Source organism: Suillus subalutaceus (genome assembly GCF_016647625.1).
Source record: "Suillus subalutaceus strain FC151 chromosome Unknown DFJ58scaffold_69, whole genome shotgun sequence".
Lineage (NCBI taxonomy): Eukaryota > Fungi > Basidiomycota > Agaricomycetes > Boletales > Suillaceae > Suillus > Suillus subalutaceus.
Genome location: NW_024540318.1, coordinates 140,788 through 161,235, shown reverse-complemented (window position 1 = coordinate 161,235; position 20,448 = coordinate 140,788). Strand labels below are relative to the sequence as shown.

Genomic DNA, 20,448 nt, shown 5'->3' with positions numbered 1-20,448 from the left:
CGCGAAATACGTCCTGCGTAATTTAGTATCTAGTAGCACCTAATTTGAGCACGCTAAGAGCGTAGATCTTTGTCTGCGTCATTGCCACGGACGAGCCCCAGTGAAGATCTCTAAGACCTTATCGGACAGACCCTCTCATAGATCAAGTTGCGGTGTGTTAATTTTTGGTATCAGAGAGAGAAACACTTACAAGACCTCAGAACATACAACCCGCGAGAGTGGTTGTGCTCAGTGGTACAAAGTTTGTGCTTCGTGATAACCGATTTACACAGTAATTGGGATACGGAATTTGCGCTCTGTGATGCGCTGTTTGCACCGTTGGATATACGAAGATGAGAAGGTTGTGTCGAAGATATTAATCAGAAGTGAACACCAAATATTGACCGAGTCTCACCTAAGGTGCTCAAGAAATACCAAAGTCGGGGTCAAATCGAACGCCGCCTATGAACGAGCACATTGGAACAGGGCCAGCGGCCTAAGCCTAAACTCGTGACCAGCCCCTCTGCGACTATCGACGGTTTGCCTCATAGAGGGGCTGGTCACTAATCTAGCCTAAGCCCAGAGCGAGGCAGACAAGCTGAGATGATGATCAATGCTAGCTACGAACATGGCGAAACCTAGTCTACATGCTGACTAAGCTGTGTAAAGGGCCGATAGGGCCCTTGGTGCGTAGTAGCTCCTGCCCTTGGGACCCCTGGTCCAACATAATAGTTCATGTACGTCCCTGTACTGCGCAACAAGAGTCGAGATGGAGGGCAAACACTTTGAAAATAATAGCCTTCCTTCTATTCAGTCTGCCTACGGAAGGCCAAACGGGACATGATATTGCTGACAGCGGAAGGAAATATCGTTAAGTATGGGCACCTACTCGTCCAACGTATTGTCCAAGCAACTAGTTCGCGAAGAGTCATCTTGACGATGTGGAAGGTATGTATCGTGAGCAAGGGATATAAACGAAGGAATGCGTGGTAGATGGCATTAATGAGACTGAGATACTAGGGTATGTAGATGATAGATAGGATGAAATGCTCAAATGGGGTCATAAATGGTCGTCTGTGTGCATGGCGGTGTCAGTTTGATGTCGGACAGAACGGGCAATATATACGTACGCATATATGGTCGTGGAATCGATACAAGTCATCAGTGAAATTAGTGGCCAGAGACCTTGGGGAAATGATAGTTATCGAATTAGGCGGGTGTAGAACGTAATTCCAGCGTTGTACACTGAAGGTACCCAGTCAACTTATGGGCACTGTGGCAATCCATGTCTGCTCTCACCTTTACAAACAGACGAGTATGGTTTGAGGGCGGTGACGAATGCTATGGTCGTTTATTTCCGGAATACCAAGAAAGATGTACGCTACCTACACCCGAGATGTAGACTTTGGCGCGCACACGACACACCTGGTAAGAAGAACTCAGTTAGCTCTTCCAACAGTAGGAACGACTGTGGAAGCTATTTACAGTATCTGCAACTTCAGCCTTATGGAAGTTCACATGGAGATCGCCATTAGGCATCCTCGTGATTTGATCCACTTCGCCAAATGACTAATGATAGGGCAAGAGTCAGTAAAAAGAAACCGAAGCCAAGGATGTGAGTCAGACCTGACACCACTTTTGAACAGCTTCAAGACGTTTAACGTCATTCGGCGCGATACCACCGATGACCAACTTTTTCTTGGTGCTTCGTGACTGACTAGCGATCGAAGATAAAGAGACTCTGGGAGCGTGGCCTTTGCCGGTGTACACGATGCGCGGTCGTGTAGCGTCTGACCCTTCCACAAATATATTGGGAAGGGCACTATCCGGGGCCTTTGACTTTGGTGAGAAGGGTAACCGAATTGTACTCGACTTCCGCGCCAATGAGCCTGGAAAACCTGGCGGCTGGGAGAGCTGCGGTTCAGATGCTGGTAACGAGAATGACGTCGGAAACGAGGAACTTGTTTCAGTGGTGAAAAGCGACAGTGAAGAAGTCACAGCCTTTTGGGAACGCATCTTCAAAGATCCAAATAAGTGCGACTTTCGAGGCGTCGAAGGAGGTACAAGCGATGCTCCATCCTCATACGTCACATTGGTGGATGGGGTTGCGTACGAGGAACTTGTGGTGGTTGAGGACATGCTGGGGCGGGAAGAACTACCTGGGGAGTCACGGGTACTTGTGCGTGTATCACCGTCAGAGAGGGACACGAAATGCCCCAGCACACTCGGTCGCCACCGCCACGATGAGGGGCTCGAATGTGTACAACGTTCCTCCGATCGAGGTTCAGCCACAAGATGTGACGTGTGAAGGCTGGAGGAGCGACTGTGGTTGTAAGGATTGCTCGCCTCCGAGTTGGAAGTGGCACGCGAGGAGCGTTGAAACATTGACAGGCGTGATGGACTGCGAGATATCGATGATGCGGCTGGTGAAGGAGATCTGATTGATAGACGGAACTGATGTCGAGATGGGGGGGTATCAAGCCATGCAGTCGCCGATTGATGACATGTACCAGCAGTATCGGCAAGCGCTGATTGACCATGTGATCCCTTTGACATATGAGACGGCCTATCTAACACGTGTCGTAGATGACGTACCTTTATATCCACGGGATCCTCAGGAGGAATATATTCTTGCACGTCGCCGTCATCGACTACGACATAATCGTGCATGCTAGTAGCATCATCCATACTTTTACGAACAGTTGCCAGGCTGAGGTGAGGATACGCCAAGTAGGGATTACATTCAGTTCCAACGGTTTCCACATTAGTAGAGATATTGAGGCTACGCGGCTGCTGAACGGTGGAGGAATCAACCCGTAACTCCTCCAACCACTTTGACAGGCGACTTGAACGGCGACGAAGGGTTCGGGTGTGATGCTGGGTCGTAAAAATATCGTCATCCCCAACATTGGCGCGAACGGACGCGCTTAACCTGCGAACGGTCATGCCTGATGATTGGGAATCAGGTCTCTTCTCGGAGGGATCGCCTGGAGGGGAAAAGATCATGGGGATAACTTAAACATCAACAAAAGGGCACGCGTCATGTTATATGTTGCAAAAATTACATACTTGTGTCGGTATGCGGTCCTAAGCGTGCAGGCTGAGCGATATCATAGGCCGAAGCAGATGTAAGTAAGGGAGCGGGCGTCGATACGGAGCCGAAAGACGGTCGATGGTCATGCATTGAACTTAGACTGTGGATACAATGGATCAGGCCGCGGAGGTAAAAAAAATACAGAGATCGTTAGGGATGAGCAAGATTTAGTCAGACGTAAAAATTAAAGACGCCTCGAGAATGAATCTGCCAAGTCGGAGGACGATGGATGGGTATCGGATGGCTGGATTCATAGAACAAAAGCAAGGAATAAAACGCGAGGCTCGATGCCAAAACTCGAACATGCTCACATTCATATCCGGTTTGTTGAACTGGAACGTGGTAAATCTTACGAGACTCATCTACCGAACCTTCTTCCAGCCAGATTCCACGGTGGAATATATATGTAGTTCTGTCCAAAAAAACATATTGAAATTGACGGACTTGCTAGGGCTGATCTTCGACATTCGCATGTAGGAGAGGTGAAGCCTTGCGCACGGCCGGTTATGGCCAGGTCACTGCTGTGTCGGATCCTTTGTATATACATCGGTATCATTGAAATGCTCAATTTTCAAGTTCGAGTCATGTTCTAATTTACGATGACGGAGGTTCTGACGATATCATATAACTGGTAATACGTACTTATAGTCTACTAGTGCTAGCTTCTGTATTTTACCTTTTCGCTTTAGCTTGAAATGAACCGAGCAGGGTTAGGAGCCTTTAACTTTTGATGTATATATAGCTGCCAAGCTCGGGAGATTGAAGAACCAAGCAATTGATTTCCTACTGGCTTGCAGTGCAAGTTAAAATAGCCTGTGGGGTCCCCTCCGAATAGCCCGTCGTGCGAAGGACTTTCGGAATTTGCAATATCATGTGGTCTGATGGGCCCTCCCATGTGAGATAACTATGCTGATATGGTTCGATAAGTATGCTTCGCGGTTGACGCTTCTCTGATCAAACACTTATCTGGATAGATAATGAAAGCTTCCCCCGAGCTGAAAGCCGCGTCAGCATGCTCAAGATCATATGCCCTGTGATCCAGCGATGTACATCGGGATACATTCTAATGATACATCAACGGTATATGTATCGATACAACCCTGCATAGGATGTGTAAGAAGTGGCGGACATGGTTTAATGACGTACCCTTGAGACTATTTAAGCAGAGCTGCTCACTGACGCGTGCTCTACCGATGGCAGCGTCGATATGAGCTTCTCGACGATGGCACTCAGAAGTTTCGCAGACGATGTCTTCTGATACCGTTGTAAAACTCCAAATGAACGAACTTCGCTAGCTTCATCGCGTTGTCCGTCAGCAGCGCTTAGATCTGTAGACTCGGCAGCATCCAACAATGTGACCAGCTCCGTGTCGATAGGCATACTACCAAGGAACGGCACCCCTTCTCGTCTGGCCATTTCTGCACCTCCACCTGTAGAGAACACATTGCTAACATCTCCGCAGCAAGGGCATACGTATCCACTCATGTTCTCGATAAGTCCAAGAACAGGAAGTGCGACAGCCCGAGTAAACGAGAGACATTTCATAGCATCCAGTAGCGCAACAGCCTGCGGTGTTGTGACAATAACAGCAGACAGCCGTGAATGCACCGGTGCAAGATGTTCGATCAGCGACAAGTGCTCATCAGATGTTCCTACATATTAATATCAGCTCGAGATGCTCTTGTCTTGTCACACCAAGAGATATCTAACCTGGAGGCGTATCCACGACGAGGTAATCAAGCTCTCCCCACCTGACATCGCTCAAAAATTGCCTGATCATAGCGTTCTTCTTCGGTCCTCTCCAAACTACTGAATCCCCCTTATTCTTCAATAAAAATCCAACGCTCATGCACGCAAGTCTGGGTTCACCATCCCCAAGCGCATCTGCGTACACAGGCACCCATCCATCGCTGCTCTGGTGCACACCATGTCCATCCAGACCAAGCATGCGTGGTATTGACGGACCGGTAAGATCGACATCGAGAACTCCGACCCGAGCACTGGGAGAAGATGCATGGAGGCTGAGCGCAAGCTGGGCGGACACGGAAGATTTTCCGACACCGCCTTTGCCAGAGCACACTATGATAATATGTTTGACTGTCTTTAGTCGTCGCGACACAGGTGTTTCTTGGACAGCCATGATGTCGGACAAGCGGGTTCCGGTGAGTGTAAGAGAGGTGTAAATGCCTTACGTAATTACATAAAGCTGATGACCATGCGGAGGGTCAGTGACTCAGTGGCGTAGTCGGCCAATGAAAATCGTTCGTCAGTCAATATTCTATTTTCTACCCTGAGTCCAGAATGTGACCTACTTGAGCCTGGCCAGGTAGACGCGTTAAAAAGCGTGTCAACCAACCACTTCTGCAATCACAATGATGGGCAAACCGGTGGTTTTGGGGCTCCCTCTTGATGTGCTTTTCGAGGTATGGATGCGCTCGAGTTGGGTATTACCAGTGTTCTAGGCTCGTTCACCCTCTTGTCCTGCTAGATTCTTTGGTATCTTCACCCACTGGACCTTGTATATCTTACCCGGGTATCCAAATCGTTTCGTTCGTTTCTGCTTAGTCGTCGCAAAGCAAAGTCAATATGGACAGAAACCTTCAAACGTATCGACCGGCTACCTCAGTGCCCATCGTACCTTTCCGAACCCGCATATGCAAACCTGTTGTTTTGGCCGTTCTGTCATGTATGTCCAGTCCTTTCTCGATAAATGTCTGGATAACTTACGTCACTTCCAGCAGTGCCACTTGCCGTGCGATGTAATTCAATGGGAGTTGCGCATTCGTTGCTGTGACGGTTGCACAAGTGACATGTAGGCATTTGTGAAGCTCGCGTCATCTATGCTTCTAATTATTTGTAGGCTCGTTGGTCGAGAAATGCTTCCTTCGTTTGTTGACCAGTTGAACTGCCTCGATGCCAAGCAGCTCATACCCATGTCGGTCATAAGTTCTGCTGGGCCTTGCGGTAGACAGACAGACAATACCTACAGAAAGCCGCTCACTGTGGCTTCGCACGCCGATGTTAACAAACTTAACATGCAGTACAAATTTGTGAAGGATAGCCCATTGTTGAACGACCTGATAATTCATCGCGAGAAAGCCACCCAGGAGATTTACCAGGTATCGTGTAACATTCCCGATAATCTTTCGAATGCATTATCGATGCGCTCTTAGCACGTAGCTTTGTGTCGCATCTGGGAGGCCGAAGCGGCTGACCAGCGTCGCAAAGAGCTGGTAGACCAGAGAAAAAGAGAGTATGTAATCTTAACTAAAGGTATATGGCGAAAACTTACTTGTTTTCAGCGTCGTTGAAAAACTCGAGAGCCTCGGATTGGGAAATGAGCTTGAATTACTACGGTCCGACGCCTCGGTATCAAAAGAATTCGACAACCTCGTCGTCAGGCAAGACCGAGAGTTGACTGATTCTTGTACGTGTGTAACATACCCTTGGTCTCTGTACCAAGTCTCACACATTTACAAAGCATGTCAGGTTTCTCTACCGAGGCTTCAAAATTTTCTGGAAATCAGAAGAGTTCGAAGGCTTACTGTCCTCCTTCAAGACCGCTTCAAGAATCTTGCCGTTGTTGTAAGCGATATGACCAAGACATTCAAAAATAATAAGACCAACAAGGTCCTGCCTCAAGCGATAGACATCTGTCTACTCTCGGAAGTTCGATGCATGATAGATGGCAAAAACTCTGAGGTCATGTCAGCGGAAGCCTTTGTAGACGCACTTACCCTTCGTCTACCTCCCTTGTTGTCAGCCTGGAACTGCCAGGCCACTAAGCAACTTGCAGATCTAGTTCGTAGGCAGCTGTGCATCGATAATGATGTCGACCCTCTCAAACTTGCCGCTTTGGTGTTCCGCTGCTCCGATTGTCGATTACATGTCACCTATCCATCAGCACTCACCCACCCTTGCCTACGTACTAAGACATTTGACAAATCGTGGGTCCAACTTCCGATGGAAACGACGGCGCTCGGTAGAACGATATCGCCAGTGGAAGTTTACGAGAAAGCAGCAATCGAGGCCTTCGAGATGCACCCATGGAATTGCAAAGTTCTGGAAGCAGACGGATATACCAAGCGAATACATAATCTCTTCCGAGCTCTCGGACGAGACCCGAAATCTACTTCGGTGGATGATATGGCATCTTGTCCAATTCGAGTAACCTGTAAGAGTTGTTCTGGAAGTCGGAACCGAATGATTCTGACTTACCGCACCGCTGTGTGTATATTCTTTAATCTGCTCAAGGGTCCATGTTCATTTCAATCCGCAGCTCATTCATTTGGTACGAAACCACAGCGATAACAAGGACGATGCCGTGTGGTGTGTTGTATGATCTCCAAGTTGTGTGGATGGACCTGCTCGAGTTCGGAATTCATATACCCAATACCCTTTTCATTCGGTGTATAACTGGTTTTTGGTGTAACGCCTCAAACAAGAAGCCTTGTCTTGTGGTTGTTCATAGAGTTCATCCGTGGATCCCTACTATTGATACAGTAACGCTTTGCAGCATTTGTACCTGTTATATGCAATTGACACTCATATCTCCAACTAAGAGGATCGGCTGACCATGGCAGGCGTCCCAGCGGCAGAGAGCGCCAATCTCGAATATGCGTGCATGAGCCTTGGCTATGCACTGCATTATTCTTTGCAGTATTGCGAACTTGCGTTGTGTTCTTCCCAAGTTCTCCCTGCACGATATCTGTGAGCACTCGTTCCGGCTTATCGGACATGCTGATGCTATTCAGGCACATATAGCACTATGGCCCGGAGAGAGAGTACATTCATTCACATTTTCAGTTAGTGCTTTAGGTTCGCCAAATAACTTTTAATATTTACTCTGGTTGGCTGTCCAGTTTCCAATTGCTCCAAACACTACATTAATGTACAAGAGTTCATGGGAAGATATAGAAGCGATCGTAAGCGAGCAGGACGCAGTAGAGGAGGTATCGTACTATCCTGAAGCTCGAAGGTATATGAGTGCTTGACATATTTGCAACGATGTTTTACGATTTTCCTAGCATGAGCCGCCACAACGATACCTTGTTCCAATCTGCTGCATTTTCTCGCTGTCCTCGGCTCTTTTGTTGCTCGACAGCCCAGTCGTAGACGGTCTTCATTTGAGGATAGGCTTCACGGCCTAAATTCAGTTGTGATTCGAAATGCTCATGTTGCCCAGTTGTTCGTGCCGTGTGGATATTTTCAAAATGTTGAACCCTGAATTACATTAAAGTTAACGTCAAAAGGGAGAACAGCTACAAACTCACAATTCTTGCGTTGAATTATTCAATGCTAAAAGGATGGTAGCTAAAAATCCAGGAATGGAAGGAAGCGTTCGACCTGTTGCGCGTTTGTAGGATGCATGTTGCTCAGACATGGTGAGCACATCCCCGATAACCACGAGTATCTGGTGTTTGTATTTCTCAAGATTCTTCCATTGAACTGTCAGCTGCTGTTTATGCTTCTCTCGTCTAAAATACTTCACCTTGAATACGGCAGCAGCCACATGACCAATATCTTTCGGGTCCTTGGCGGAGTTTAGAGCAGAATATAAACATATGCAATACGAACTCACAATCACCCCGAGTTTGGTGTCCTCTTTAAGTCCATGAGTCATTACAGCTACAGTAATAGAACCAATGAAGTCGTTGTAATTATCTAGGAAGAATCCTGGGCGCAATATCCTGAAACATCAAAATTAGTTAGATCTAGTCTTAAATTGAAAGGCTCACGTCCATGGGAGACCCCTCTCACCGAGGGCCTGGACATGCCGTTCTGCAAGTACTTTGGCACGACCCGACAGCTTCTCCATGTCATCGCTCTGTTCGCCACCGCGTTCGGCGGTCGAGTAAACATATGCTGACACCCCATATTCGAGCGCTAGATCCGCCATAAACTGTTGTATTCCTGTATAAGTATGCTTGTACAGTAATTATTCGAAAAAAAAATGCACCTTTCCCTGTCGCTCCTCCCCGTCTGCGTTCGCACCAAGCCCAGGGAATGCCAGAACGCAGAAGACACCCCAGATTCCACCTAAACCTTTTGCATCTTCGTAGACTTTCCGCATGGACTCTGACGAGTCGAGGTTTCCCTCGACTACTTGTACATGTCTTTCCTGGGCCAAGCGCTGTGCGCTCGGACCGGAAGCTGACCTAGTGAGAGCCAGTACTCGAAAGGGTATTTCATCCGAGTCCGAGGTGGGTCGAAGAGCCTCGATGAGAGCTCGGCCTTGTTTGCCTGTAGCGCCTGCTACTAGGATGAGTTTTGACATTGTGCTGGATTAACTGCTGGATCGCCAATTGAGTGGGAATACCTTTAACCTTGGGACCCAGGCTTGCGTGTGGCCGTGTAGAGTTCGTATGATGACCTTATGTTGTGATGTACATATTTTGGGTTCAACTTGGGTTATATTTGGCCGTGATGCGCATCACTCAATGAACACCGTGATCTGGATTTTCAGTCCTCGAGTTGAAAAGCTTCCGCCAATCTGACGATGATACTCCCCTTCACTACTGATCTTGATCAGGTCCTTACTCCCAACATCAAACTGTCACCACAAAGGAGTTTGCTAAACAACCGATAACTTATTCAACCGGCGGTGGAACGCGTCGATTAAACTTCAATCATTAGCATCGCTTGGCACTGCCAGGCTGCCCTCAGTCTCCCAGGCCTAGACAGCCCTTTATCATGATAGACGAAGGAGATAGTTGTTCCTTCTAGGCTGTGCTGGAAAGACGGACTGGACCCGCGACCGTGCTAGGATTTGCTTGAGCTGTAAGTAACATTTACATTTCCCTGGGGTAATGCCAGTGCGGTCCAGCTCGGTCATAGACGAGAGAGGCACAGATATAAGCTGTTCATGATTCAGCTTTTCACGCACTGGCGGCGTGAAGGTGTTGGTATTGACATATTTCTGGTGGGTGATGGTGGCTTTGAGCTGAGAACTGCCAGCAAAGAAGACGATGAACACTGGGTATCGGACAGGGAGTAAAATGCTCTTTGTGTATTAACGTTTTAACACTTGTTGTAAATAAACGTCAGTTTATCATGGCGTATTGATACAATGTTGAGATAAATATTGCTCTATGTTGTTGAATAAGAAGGTAAGTCTGCAGGCGCGCACGAATGGCACGAGCATTGGGGATCAAAACAACACGCTCTTTATACAACGTCATTACTTATATCCAAATGATATCCCTTGACACTGGTCATAGACATCTCCATATGACTCGAGAATGGCCCAGATAATGACGGTTGGATGAAGCTAGGGTTCAGAACAGTGGTCCCATGGCTCAGGTTTGAATCATCTTCCGCGGATGGGTCAGAATAGAAATTACGCGTGCCAAGCACGAGCCGGGTCCCAAGGATGATCGTAGTTGCAATAAGCGCCGAATTCGTGATCTCCAGGTAAATTGACTAAATGGAAAAGCTTAAGTGACCTGAAGGGTGAATCGTCAAGAACCACATTACCGGAAGACCAAGATACAACGCCGTGGCGATACCACATCCGGCCATTTCGCTAATAAGCATAAGAGAGTTGAATCGACGACGAAAAAGATAACATGATAATACTTACACAAAGAAGTAGATCGTGTTGTACTTGACCAGTGTCGCCATCGTATTGTGAATTCTCTTCCCAGAAATTGTACGGGTGTTCTTCATGTGCTTGAACACAACGAATATGGCAAGGACGAACAGAAGAAGCTCGAAACAAAATATAGGCACGTAGATGGCCGTGAAACTTCTATTGATGGTTGACGTTGCGCACATATTGAGAAGCCCGGGTATGGGTTCATTGGTATATGTTAAGGAGTGATCGAAGTTTAGTGCCAGGACAGTGCAAATAGCTGCGATTTCGAGGATAAAGCAAATTCCTGTGAACGCCAGAATCTTCTTGGACTTGCGATACATGGCATAAATACGCAGTTGCATGATCGCTAGCGATGCTTTAGTACTTTGCTGCAGATGTGGACGAAACGGCGTACTTTGTGTGGCCCATACTGCTACAAAAGGCCCGTAAGATTGGAACTGAAATAGAATACGACCTGCAAATGATATCAGCTTCAAAAGAAGAGTGTCTGCAGAAGACTACGCACAGCTGATGCAAAGAGTGTCGTTCATTAGCGAGTGAATAAAGATCGGACATGTAAGCTGGTTCGCGCGGACTCACGTCTGATAGGAACTTGTTAGTATCATATGTTACAGGACAGTCTCGCTTGTCTTACATTGACCGAAAATGTCGAGCTCATAAATACTATCGTACGGTCGTCAGCAACACAAATAAAGACTGAAAGGATGAGGTCGAACATATTGCACTAATTCTGGAAGAAAGATGAGTATGTTTTTTTTCACATAACATAATGTCTTGCTTACATTGAGATAGCATCCCCAAAGTAGCGGGTCTACGGGAGTCGCGGCATCAGACACCTGGTCAATCGGCGAGCTATAGCATCACTGACCGTAAAGTAAAGATATGACACAAGAGACTTTTGTCTTTTCTGAAGGACCATGTTCACTGTTGTGAGGCTTCTACAAGCCACCGACTCGGAAAAGACATACCCAAATCAAGTCCACCTATTCGTAGATATGTGAATTAACTGTTCTCGGCTGAGTACCAATTAAACCCACCTCTCTCTGAGAACAGAGCACTAAGTTGAGGTTCATCAGATAGAACACTTTCAAGTATTACGAAAGAAACTCACCATGATCGTACAAGACAACGAATGTCGCTGCCACTAGCAATAAGGGGTTTAGCATCCGGGTGTCGACTCGTACGACCCAAGATTAGTACTCACACTGGAACATCCTCCCCATCTGAAGGATGCGAATATCGTTGAACAGGATGGATAGCTCAGCTTCCATGTTGATCTACCCTCTGGAATTGAGTGATCATTACCAATATATACGTTCAACACTCACCTATGAAATTACTTTAGGTTAGGGGATCGCGTCGTCGGCGCTATGAAAGCGGCCCCAAAAATCATCCATGCACTGTTATATACCTATCCCCCCCTGTCTACCGTGAAACCAGTCCAGAGTCCAGACGCGCTATGCCTAAAAGGCAGCGGAAATCGGATCTTTCCCACACTAGCACTCGTCACGATCGTTGGACATTGATCTACAGCCAGGGGATCATCTTGCACAGGTATCGATGACAGAACTGCAAACCGGGCCCCTGGGGAAACAAAAAAGCGCTGCCTCGCTGATTGAAGTTGTCAGGCAATTAAAACGCAAGATGAGCATCTTGATGTTTATCCATCAGTGATAAGCACTGCAGTGGATATTTGGCGAGATAATATTCCATCGCAGTAAGGCGTAGAGCAAGCCTATGCTTTGACAAATTTGATATCAAAGATCTGACACCGATGGGGAAATCATGGTCGACCGATGATGAGAGCGAACGACTCGGAGCAGGAAGGTTCCTGATAGCAAGTACTGTGCAGTGATACGACTCGTACGGGGATAGTAAGGGATAGTACGGTTATCAGACACGGATTAGTAAATTTAGCAGACGCAACAGCTGTGCATGGGCGCTTAGTGCTAAAGATAAATTACGGCTGTCTGTCCGCAGATCAATGAACGGTGATGAGCGTGCATATATGGTAGGGCCACCCACCGTCTCTGTGTCAGGACTTTGCGTGCAGAGTATATTCAACACCCGACATTGCCACAATATGCATAAGTGTATATCTTCACATCGTCCTACGGCCCAAGGTCCAGGACAAAATCATGAAGAAACTTTAACAGATCAAGTAATAAAATTACACACACGAAATTACAGTAGCCATCAACAAAGGACTGTGACTAAAAGGTTACTGCCAAAAGGAATGACGGCGAAGAAGAGATCGACTCTTGAGAATAGTACATTCTATGGGTATTCAAGAAATGTCTCAGTGTCCGAATAATCGGAAGATGAGATAGAGTAGGGATCCCATGAATCGGACTCCTGAAAGGGCAGCACTGTGTTGGGGTCAGCAAGGATGACTCTGTATCGATGGATGTTGTAGTATACTTACAGCGCGATAAATAGGAAACTCAAATAAGGATTGAAATTCGAGCCCTGGGATGTCGCAATATGGGTGTCTACCCAATTCAAGAACGCTTGCGAAGTGAACGCAACAACCATCAGCCTATAAATTAAGATATCCCATCAACAAAATCTCCTCAAACCAAAAAAAATGCGCAGATCAACTCACATGTTCGTCCCCACCCACGCAAGTACAACGTTAGTACGGCTGTTCCGGTCATGGTCGGCTTGCTTTGTAGCAGCATCACGGTGAGATTTTTCTTCTGGGGCTTTGACCTTGAGTGCTGAGCGGGAAGCTGCCCACATGCGGTCGACGTCTTCACGGGCGGTGGGGATCTCCACTTCCATCATGTCCTTGCCATTCTGGCCTTTGACCTTCTTGGCCCCGCCAAGATCCTTTGTAGAGCCGTTGTCTCCCTTGGTTCCCCTGGACATATCGTCAGGTTGGAGGTAAGGGATCAGTGGGACCGCTCTCACCAAGTAACATCGTGCAAGTTACACATAGCATACATCACTGTCAACCAATATTAATATCATGTCCGTACACAATGAAAACCGCTCATACTCAGGATATTAACATCTACAATAATAACATCAGCATCGCCGACACAGACAACACAGATACTCACAACTCGGGAGAAGGAACATGTATTGGATGAACGAAGTAAACATGTGCCATGGCTCCAAGTGCATGAACGACGAGAAGAAGTACAAGCCATACGTAGCAGCGAGTGAGATGACGATCTCCCGGAAGGCTTGGTTCGTAGCGACGAGACTAGTCAGAAATGATAAACCATCGCACCAATATACTTAGGCCACTAAAATGCTCACTGAGGGAAGTCCTCCCATCCAGCGACGGAATGAGGTACAGCAAGGTACACCGTCCATCCGGCGCACCAAAGTGTGATGACATTACAAATACCGAAAAGTACCATGCAGAGCGAATAAATCCATTTGGAGCCCTGGCAAGAATGGAGTTAACCTTTGCAAATTGTATGTCATGGGTCGAAGTACATACCTGTGGTCGGTTTCCTAGCGAACAGACGATGACGACGAACAGGATGGCGATGTAGAGCTAGAATGACACTTTAGACCCCTTTTCGGTTATAAAGAACTTGATCATTACCTTCAGGAAAATCTGGAAAACATCTTGTCCCGCTCCTTGGCTCAGGAAGTTGAAGGCACCATCTGTGGTTGTAGTTGCCGAAGACACCAACTATGATGACCTACATCAGACTTATCAACGTACAAGGACAAGGGTCTACTGACAAAGAAGAAAGCCAGGAAAAAGTTCGCCAGTGACGTCCACGTAAATATGAGCTGGACTGCATTGTAAATGAACTCGATCTAAATGAGTTCTTTTTAGTAATGCGGTGCTGATGAATCTCCATGCGTACGAACCTGGAGTACAAGCATACGAATGGGATTTTGTCCAGATGTCCAGATCCTGTAAAAGAAGATTGTCGAATGGAAAGAAGCGAACAGGGACCCGTTCAGCCATCGGCGACGCTGAGAGATGAATTCGGGAACCTGGGGAAATATGTAAAAACACATATCACAATGGCAATCTATACTCACAGTTGTGGGAACATCAGTAGCAGCCTTGGCACTCTTGACGTATCTAAGACTATCGAGCGCGTCGAGAACCGTACAGTGTTGAAGGTAATATTTAACTTACATCCAGGCTTCCCGTTTCTTGGTGACAATTTCGAAGCACAGAATACGATCCTCGGCCAAGTACATGTTTCGCTCTGCAACAATCGTTGATGGGACAAGAAATTGGAGGAAGAATGTCGCATACCAAAGAGACCAGCACCGTCAGCACCTCCGCCATGCATAGCCTCTCCCTTGAAATACGAGGCAAGGGGACCCTTGCCATCAGGACCGTTCAGGAGGGCCCTGTATCTGTAGGCGCTAAATGCACCAGGAAGCACGCTAATATAACCGAACACGCTCTTTTGACAGATCAGGATATTGGTCGTGAAGCCAATAATAGGTCCACCTACCTCGAGAGGTTTGTCGAGGATATTAGACATTTTATACTGTCATACCATGTCAAAATCAACGTGTGAAACCAGAGCTACAACCGAATTACCTCGAAGTTCTGAGAAGCAGCTAGAGGACTCGTCAGGAGCAGTGAGCAAGCTCTGCCAGTGTCAACACAAATCCTTGACAGAAGAATTTAATGAAACGAAGCACAAGACGATGAGTTTGACGCACTCTCCACAGGCTCCTCCAACATTAGAATGTTTATCGAAGCCTAGAGAGTATCATCAGCCAAAATCTCGAGCGAACAATATCCACTCACATTTCCACAACTCGTAGATTGACGTGCTGGTGGGTTTGGTACCAACGTCCAGGAGAACACAGACTATGTATAGAGTCAGTGTCGTTAACCCATCGTGGGAGAACGTGCCTACCATTTGGATTGATCAATGGACCGAAAGCATTAAAAAACCAGCGGTGGCTGTTGAGCTTCTTCTTGTTCTGCTCTTTCAAGCAGAAGATAATCTGAACTGGGCAGTTCCCAGTAGACACCTCCCCAGTCTCCGTAACGACTACGTTTGAAGTATATCTGCAGGTCATGAATTAAACTGAGGTATACCTTTCCACTCAATCTACTCACTCGAAGATGTGAGCGGTCACATCCTTTCCTCCCACTGAGTCCTTGGCGATACCCTCTTGGTAACAACCCATCTAGGGACAACTTATAAGCAACAGACCCAACCGACAACGGGTAAATTCACAAGAGTGAGAACTTGAAGCGTCCGCTTATTGACTTTGCTGCGTCCATCTGAGACGATACATACAACGACCTTCTTCCACCCCTCAGGGCCCCATGTTCTTGATCTCGTCCGACCACAGAGGTGGGCAATATTCTTGATAACGCTGAAAATAGATCAGCCAGTGTTCCGACATCCGCGGACGGAACTTACGCATTCATAGTCTTTACAAAAAGAACTTCGTCTTCATTATACATGGTCATAACAATGAACAGCTCAGTATGGCGATTGTAGAGATACGGCCTGAGGGAATATTTCCTGCGCATGAATTCGTCGGGATCGCATGTGGCAGCAGTGTACCGCATTTTGGTCATTTCCTCAGCGCCGCCCATGCCCTTTGGCACGATATGGGTGGGGACTGCGACATCGAGAACTAAATTACCGTTCTGAAGCTCGACATGGCGGACAGAGCGACGTTTCATGAGTTTCTCCCTGGCTACAGAGTATCCTGTGTTCATTTCTCTGAGTGGGCCAGGGCGTCCCGGGACGGGAGGGTAGTCTGGTTGGTATGCATTGTATGGCATTGAGGGGACGGGGGGAGTGTGAATGTGAACCTGGCTCATTTCGTACTGGGGATTGAGGTGCACCTGAGAACCATGGAATTGGCTACTCTGGACGGATTTGGCAGATCCTGGTCTCTCGTCCCATTGGTTATCATAAGCAGGGTATTGTTGGTTATGAATAGCAGACGCCGGAGGGGGGAAACCTGGGTGAATCGGTGTACTGTGTGCAGAATCATAGTAGGGATCTTGCTGGTGATATGCCATGTTCTGCTATAGGATTTTGCGGGTGGGAAGAGGCGATAGTCTACGTGGCTAAACAAATTCGGTTGTTAGTCGCACAAAACGAGTGTAACGATTGAAAGAGAGAGATTTAGAGATTTAGAGAGTAAAACGAATGACTGGAGGATCCTAGTCGGAAGACAGGGACTTTGTCGAAAAGTACTGTCGATGCGGTTTAGGACCAGGAAGAAGAAATAATATTAGCGCTGGTCTCAACCGTTGTCTGCTCGACAATCAAAACTATTATAACATGGCGGCCATAAAAGGAAGCTACGCTCCACCCTAAGTGCAACTTATTCTAAAGCTCTCTATAGAGCGATAAGGTATTTCTTATACTAACAGGACTAGTTAGTCTGGCGTATTATATCTTTCGGAGGTTGTCGTCATTGGAATTACATGAAATTGGTCTCGAATGGTGGCGCCTCCGACGTACGAGAGCAGGCCATCCTGGGACCCTCCTGGGACCCGCTGTCGTCGCGCTTTCAAGGTACAATCAAATGGTCTGATGGTCACCTGTGCCCAAGCAAGGGTTATGGCAGATCTTGGATCCTGGCTTGATGTTACTTGCTTGCATTTATCACGCTGGCAAGGACGGCGTTCTGGTTCTGCTGAGAAAAAAAAGAATGGCTATGCTAATTACAGACATAGTATATGATCTAGTCTCGTTCTCGTCACATTGTGATCAAATGGATCAAGTGCACAGAACGTCGAGAAAGAATAACGTGGGATGCAACGGCTTTATGAACCGGAGCCAGCACTCATGGGATCAGCGCATCTTCGCACCAGACATTAGACGAAGATAATATTACAGCAACCTGAATGATCATTGTTTCATGCATACCTACTGTACGGCATGAATCCACGCGTGGCTCACCGAATTTGGGGCTCTTGGGGGTCAAGGGCAGTGGAGTAACGGTATATTTTACAATGGATGTCGACAAGTCACGTATGTAGGCAGCCGAGCTGCACCACTGACCAATTTAAACTCCGGTTCCCACGCGTTTCCCCCATTACTTGTTTGTTTTCTCTCCTTGTTCATCTACGTCGAGCTCCGTTCAGTTCTTATCTCTCAAACTACCACTCTCAAAGTGCAGCTCAAGACCCGCCCAGTGAGTAGTCTGGTTTCCCTATTTTCAAGTAAATTTCCTTGTTGTGGGGCATCATAATGAGCGGCCTCGAGGCTACCACGTTGGCCTTGACATTACACCAGCTCAAGTTAAAAGCCTGGATAGCTTGTCTGGCTCCCTATCGCCATCAAGAACCCTCGGAGCCCATTCTTTTCTTTCCTTTCATAAGCGATTACCTCTTCCATGTGTTTCCCCGCACTTCCTACTTCGACGTCAGCCACCTCCGATACAACCGTAATTGCCACGACCGGAACACACTATAACCTGCCCTTCTTCTCTATTTAATCTGCTTTTCAATTTCTTCTAGTCTCCATTAAACCCCCCATACTTACTTGACTTTCTTTTTATCAGCCCCCATTCCATCGAACACCCACGTAACAAACAATGGCAGACAGCTCAGCACACCGACTTGACCTTCGTGTCGGTGGGAAATATAGACTTGGCAAGAAGATTGGCTCGGGTTCCTTCGGTCGGTTCACCACATCCTTATATCCTCCCATTTTCACTCATTTTAACAGGCGATATCTATCTCGGAATCAACATCATCTCCGGTGAAGAGGTCGCCATTAAGCTCGAGTCAGTAAAGGCCAAGCACCCCCAGCTCGAGTACGAGTCAAAGGTCTACAAGACCCTCGCCGGTGGTGTCGGCGTTCCCTTCGTACGCTGGTTCGGCACCGAGTGCGACTACAATGCAATGGTCTTGGACCTTCTTGGACCCTCTTTGGAGGACCTTTTCAATTTCTGTAACCGCAAATTCACCCTCAAAACTGTCTTACTCCTTGCGGACCAACTCGTGAGTAAATACCACCGCAGCCACTGTCTTCGAGAATTGACGCGCCACTGTATCGCCACAGATATCCCGTATCGAGTACATTCACTCACGCAACTTCATTCACCGGGATATCAAGCCAGACAACTTTCTCATGGGCATAGGCAAGCGTGGCAATCAAGTCAATGTCATCGACTTTGGTCTCGCGAAGAAATTCCGTGACCCAAAGACCCACTTGCACATTCCCTACAGGGAAAACAAGAACTTGACCGGTACCGCTCGCTACACCTCAATCAACACCCATTTGGGAGTTGAGCAAGCTCGTCGTGATGACCTCGAGTCTCTTGCCTATGTCCTCATGTACTTCTTGCGCGGCGCCCTCCCTTGGCAGGGACTCAAGGCTGCCACTAAGAAGCAGAAGTATGACAGGATCATGGAGAAGAAGATGACCACTCCCACCGATATCCTTTGCCGCGGCTTTCCCAACGAGTTCGGCATTTTCTTGAACTACACTCGCGCGCTTCGCTTCGATGACAAGCCTGATTATTCTTACCTCCGCAAGCTCTTCCGCGACCTTTTCGTTCGTGAGGGCTTCCAGTATGACTATGTCTTCGACTGGTCTGTCCAGCGTGGCGCCCAAGATGACGGCGCCAGCACCAGTCAGAAGGCCGCTACTGGCAGGCGAAAGGTCGTTCAAGAGGAAGAAGAACACCGTGCAAGCGACAGGATGTAGGTGCCCGTCACATTTCTTTCAACTCTTTGCCTCGCCACGGTCCTAACTTTCTTTATAGGCTTCGTTCTCACACGCGTCAGCAGCAGCAGGCAACTGCTCCTACCACGCAACCCCGTCCTCGTGGTAGGGATGACGCCTGGTAATCGCATTCTGGTTCCTCTTGGTTTGTTTTTGTGTGCAGGGCACGCCCCGAGTGCGACCGAGAATGGGGGTGGAGGGAAGGTGCAGAGGTAGCTCGGTCGCTGTTGGATATGGTGTCATAGATGGTCTGTCGCGGTTTTGCAAGTCCGGTTGGGTCATCTCGCGGGTTACGAGGTCGAAACGTCACGGTGAGGGCACGCCAGGTCAACTTGCGCTGGTTTGCTTTCACATTTTTCATTGCGACGTGTTCAATTCCGACATCCCGCATTCATGCCCTACCTCGCAGTCACTTTGCATTCCTTGATCGCTTCGCATTTCGAATATATCTGCGACTCGTCACACCGTCGATGAAGATCACACACTTGCCTCCCATTATGTATTGTACGGACGCTATTTCTCTTCACGTCGCTTCTGAGCTTCTCTACGTGTACGCAAGGATGCAAAGAAGACGGCCGCCTACTTCCTTATTCACCTGATACGTATATTCCCATTAGCGCCCGTTGGTGGTTCTCATTTTATTGAACCCCATATTTCCCAACCCACAATCCTGTTCCAAGCCATTTGAACTCGCAGAACCTTTTTTTTTCCATTTCCTTTGCACCGTCACCGTTCATGATCATAGATTCTCCGCTACGACTACACGGTTGGATATCTCTTTTTCATATTTCTTCCTCTGGGTTTTCCTATCAACTTATCACATCCCCCATGCGCCAATATTTTGTGTCTTTTTGTCCTTCTGTTCTCCCCTTTACGTAGACTTTGGTAGTTCACTGCCTTGGTTTTGTGGAGGTGCGCGAACGGAAGAGGGCGCCACGATTGGGTTTTTGGAGTGGAGGAGAAGAGACCTGTGTAATCATGACAGATATACGAATATTTGAAATTCATCGAGTTTATTTGCGTGTGGTCCCAAGCTGACACGGTGCTAAACTGACCTAATCTAATAATTCAGTAGTGGCGCGGGTGCCCGTGGTTGAAATCAACCAACCAGGTTGTTCACAGCGATACAG

The 20,448-nt window shown here is 47.5% G+C and overlaps 8 protein-coding genes across 8 annotated transcripts; 3 read left to right on the top strand and 5 right to left on the bottom strand.

The window, feature by feature from the left end:
* Nucleotides 1-1,032: 1,032 nt before the first annotated feature.
* Nucleotides 1,033-3,174, bottom strand: DFJ58DRAFT_433398 (uncharacterized protein). Its single transcript, XM_041380381.1, has 6 exons — nucleotides 2,575-3,174; nucleotides 1,606-2,526; nucleotides 1,465-1,548; nucleotides 1,279-1,404; nucleotides 1,110-1,224; nucleotides 1,033-1,053 (listed from the first exon to the last, which is right to left on the bottom strand). Exons 1-4 carry the CDS (start codon nucleotides 2,983-2,985, stop codon nucleotides 1,321-1,323), a joined length of 1,500 nt encoding a protein of 499 aa, XP_041242800.1. The 5' UTR covers nucleotides 2,986-3,174; the 3' UTR covers nucleotides 1,033-1,053; nucleotides 1,110-1,224; nucleotides 1,279-1,320.
* A 1,057-nt stretch (nucleotides 3,175-4,231) lies between these two features.
* DFJ58DRAFT_661981 (P-loop containing nucleoside triphosphate hydrolase protein) lies at nucleotides 4,232-5,213 on the bottom strand (the record flags this gene model as incomplete). Its single annotated transcript, XM_041382266.1, has 2 exons — nucleotides 4,232-4,725; nucleotides 4,784-5,213. The coding sequence occupies 2 exons, from the start codon at nucleotides 5,211-5,213 to the stop codon at nucleotides 4,232-4,234; spliced, it is 924 nt and encodes a 307-aa protein (XP_041242799.1).
* Nucleotides 5,214-5,291: 78 nt separating this feature from the next.
* DFJ58DRAFT_793536 (uncharacterized protein) lies at nucleotides 5,292-7,630 on the top strand. Its single transcript, XM_041390416.1, has 8 exons — nucleotides 5,292-5,496; nucleotides 5,562-5,759; nucleotides 5,812-5,885; nucleotides 5,934-6,192; nucleotides 6,247-6,326; nucleotides 6,376-6,500; nucleotides 6,555-7,300; nucleotides 7,353-7,630. The coding sequence occupies exons 1-8, from the start codon at nucleotides 5,446-5,448 to the stop codon at nucleotides 7,413-7,415; spliced, it is 1,596 nt and encodes a 531-aa protein (XP_041242798.1). The 5' UTR covers nucleotides 5,292-5,445; the 3' UTR covers nucleotides 7,416-7,630.
* Nucleotides 7,631-7,886: 256 nt separating this feature from the next.
* Nucleotides 7,887-9,470, bottom strand: DFJ58DRAFT_793533 (NAD(P)-binding protein). Its single transcript, XM_041390415.1, has 6 exons — nucleotides 9,033-9,470; nucleotides 8,812-8,975; nucleotides 8,655-8,763; nucleotides 8,565-8,606; nucleotides 8,347-8,510; nucleotides 7,887-8,296 (listed from the first exon to the last, which is right to left on the bottom strand). The coding sequence occupies exons 1-6, from the start codon at nucleotides 9,348-9,350 to the stop codon at nucleotides 8,086-8,088; spliced, it is 1,008 nt and encodes a 335-aa protein (XP_041242797.1). The 5' UTR covers nucleotides 9,351-9,470; the 3' UTR covers nucleotides 7,887-8,085.
* Nucleotides 9,471-10,240: 770 nt separating this feature from the next.
* On the bottom strand, nucleotides 10,241-11,941 carry DFJ58DRAFT_729194 (uncharacterized protein; the record flags this gene model as incomplete). Its single annotated transcript, XM_041385713.1, has 13 exons — nucleotides 10,241-10,495; nucleotides 10,550-10,598; nucleotides 10,656-11,016; nucleotides 11,065-11,124; nucleotides 11,176-11,230; nucleotides 11,305-11,333; nucleotides 11,387-11,400; nucleotides 11,453-11,481; nucleotides 11,539-11,577; nucleotides 11,639-11,653; nucleotides 11,708-11,727; nucleotides 11,782-11,814; nucleotides 11,875-11,941. 13 exons carry the CDS (start codon nucleotides 11,939-11,941, stop codon nucleotides 10,241-10,243), a joined length of 1,026 nt encoding a protein of 341 aa, XP_041242796.1.
* Nucleotides 11,942-12,969: 1,028 nt separating this feature from the next.
* On the bottom strand, nucleotides 12,970-16,656 carry DFJ58DRAFT_729193 (glycosyltransferase family 2 protein; the record flags this gene model as incomplete). Its single annotated transcript, XM_041385712.1, has 22 exons — nucleotides 12,970-13,039; nucleotides 13,096-13,209; nucleotides 13,276-13,533; nucleotides 13,584-13,620; nucleotides 13,672-13,686; nucleotides 13,736-13,881; nucleotides 13,938-14,068; nucleotides 14,125-14,181; nucleotides 14,233-14,322; nucleotides 14,376-14,453; nucleotides 14,508-14,636; nucleotides 14,685-14,733; nucleotides 14,785-14,857; nucleotides 14,908-15,061; nucleotides 15,113-15,148; nucleotides 15,202-15,274; nucleotides 15,327-15,366; nucleotides 15,415-15,477; nucleotides 15,527-15,681; nucleotides 15,733-15,803; nucleotides 15,854-15,995; nucleotides 16,043-16,656. The coding sequence occupies 22 exons, from the start codon at nucleotides 16,654-16,656 to the stop codon at nucleotides 12,970-12,972; spliced, it is 2,595 nt and encodes an 864-aa protein (XP_041242795.1).
* A 1,526-nt stretch (nucleotides 16,657-18,182) lies between these two features.
* On the top strand, nucleotides 18,183-19,300 carry DFJ58DRAFT_661978 (kinase-like protein; the record flags this gene model as incomplete). Its single annotated transcript, XM_041382265.1, has 3 exons — nucleotides 18,183-18,267; nucleotides 18,317-18,591; nucleotides 18,653-19,300. 3 exons carry the CDS (start codon nucleotides 18,183-18,185, stop codon nucleotides 19,298-19,300), a joined length of 1,008 nt encoding a protein of 335 aa, XP_041242794.1.
* DFJ58DRAFT_793524 (uncharacterized protein) lies at nucleotides 19,151-20,340 on the top strand. Its single transcript, XM_041390414.1, has one exon. It carries the CDS (start codon nucleotides 19,564-19,566, stop codon nucleotides 19,915-19,917), a length of 354 nt encoding a protein of 117 aa, XP_041242793.1. The 5' UTR covers nucleotides 19,151-19,563; the 3' UTR covers nucleotides 19,918-20,340.
* Nucleotides 20,341-20,448: the final 108 nt, after the last annotated feature.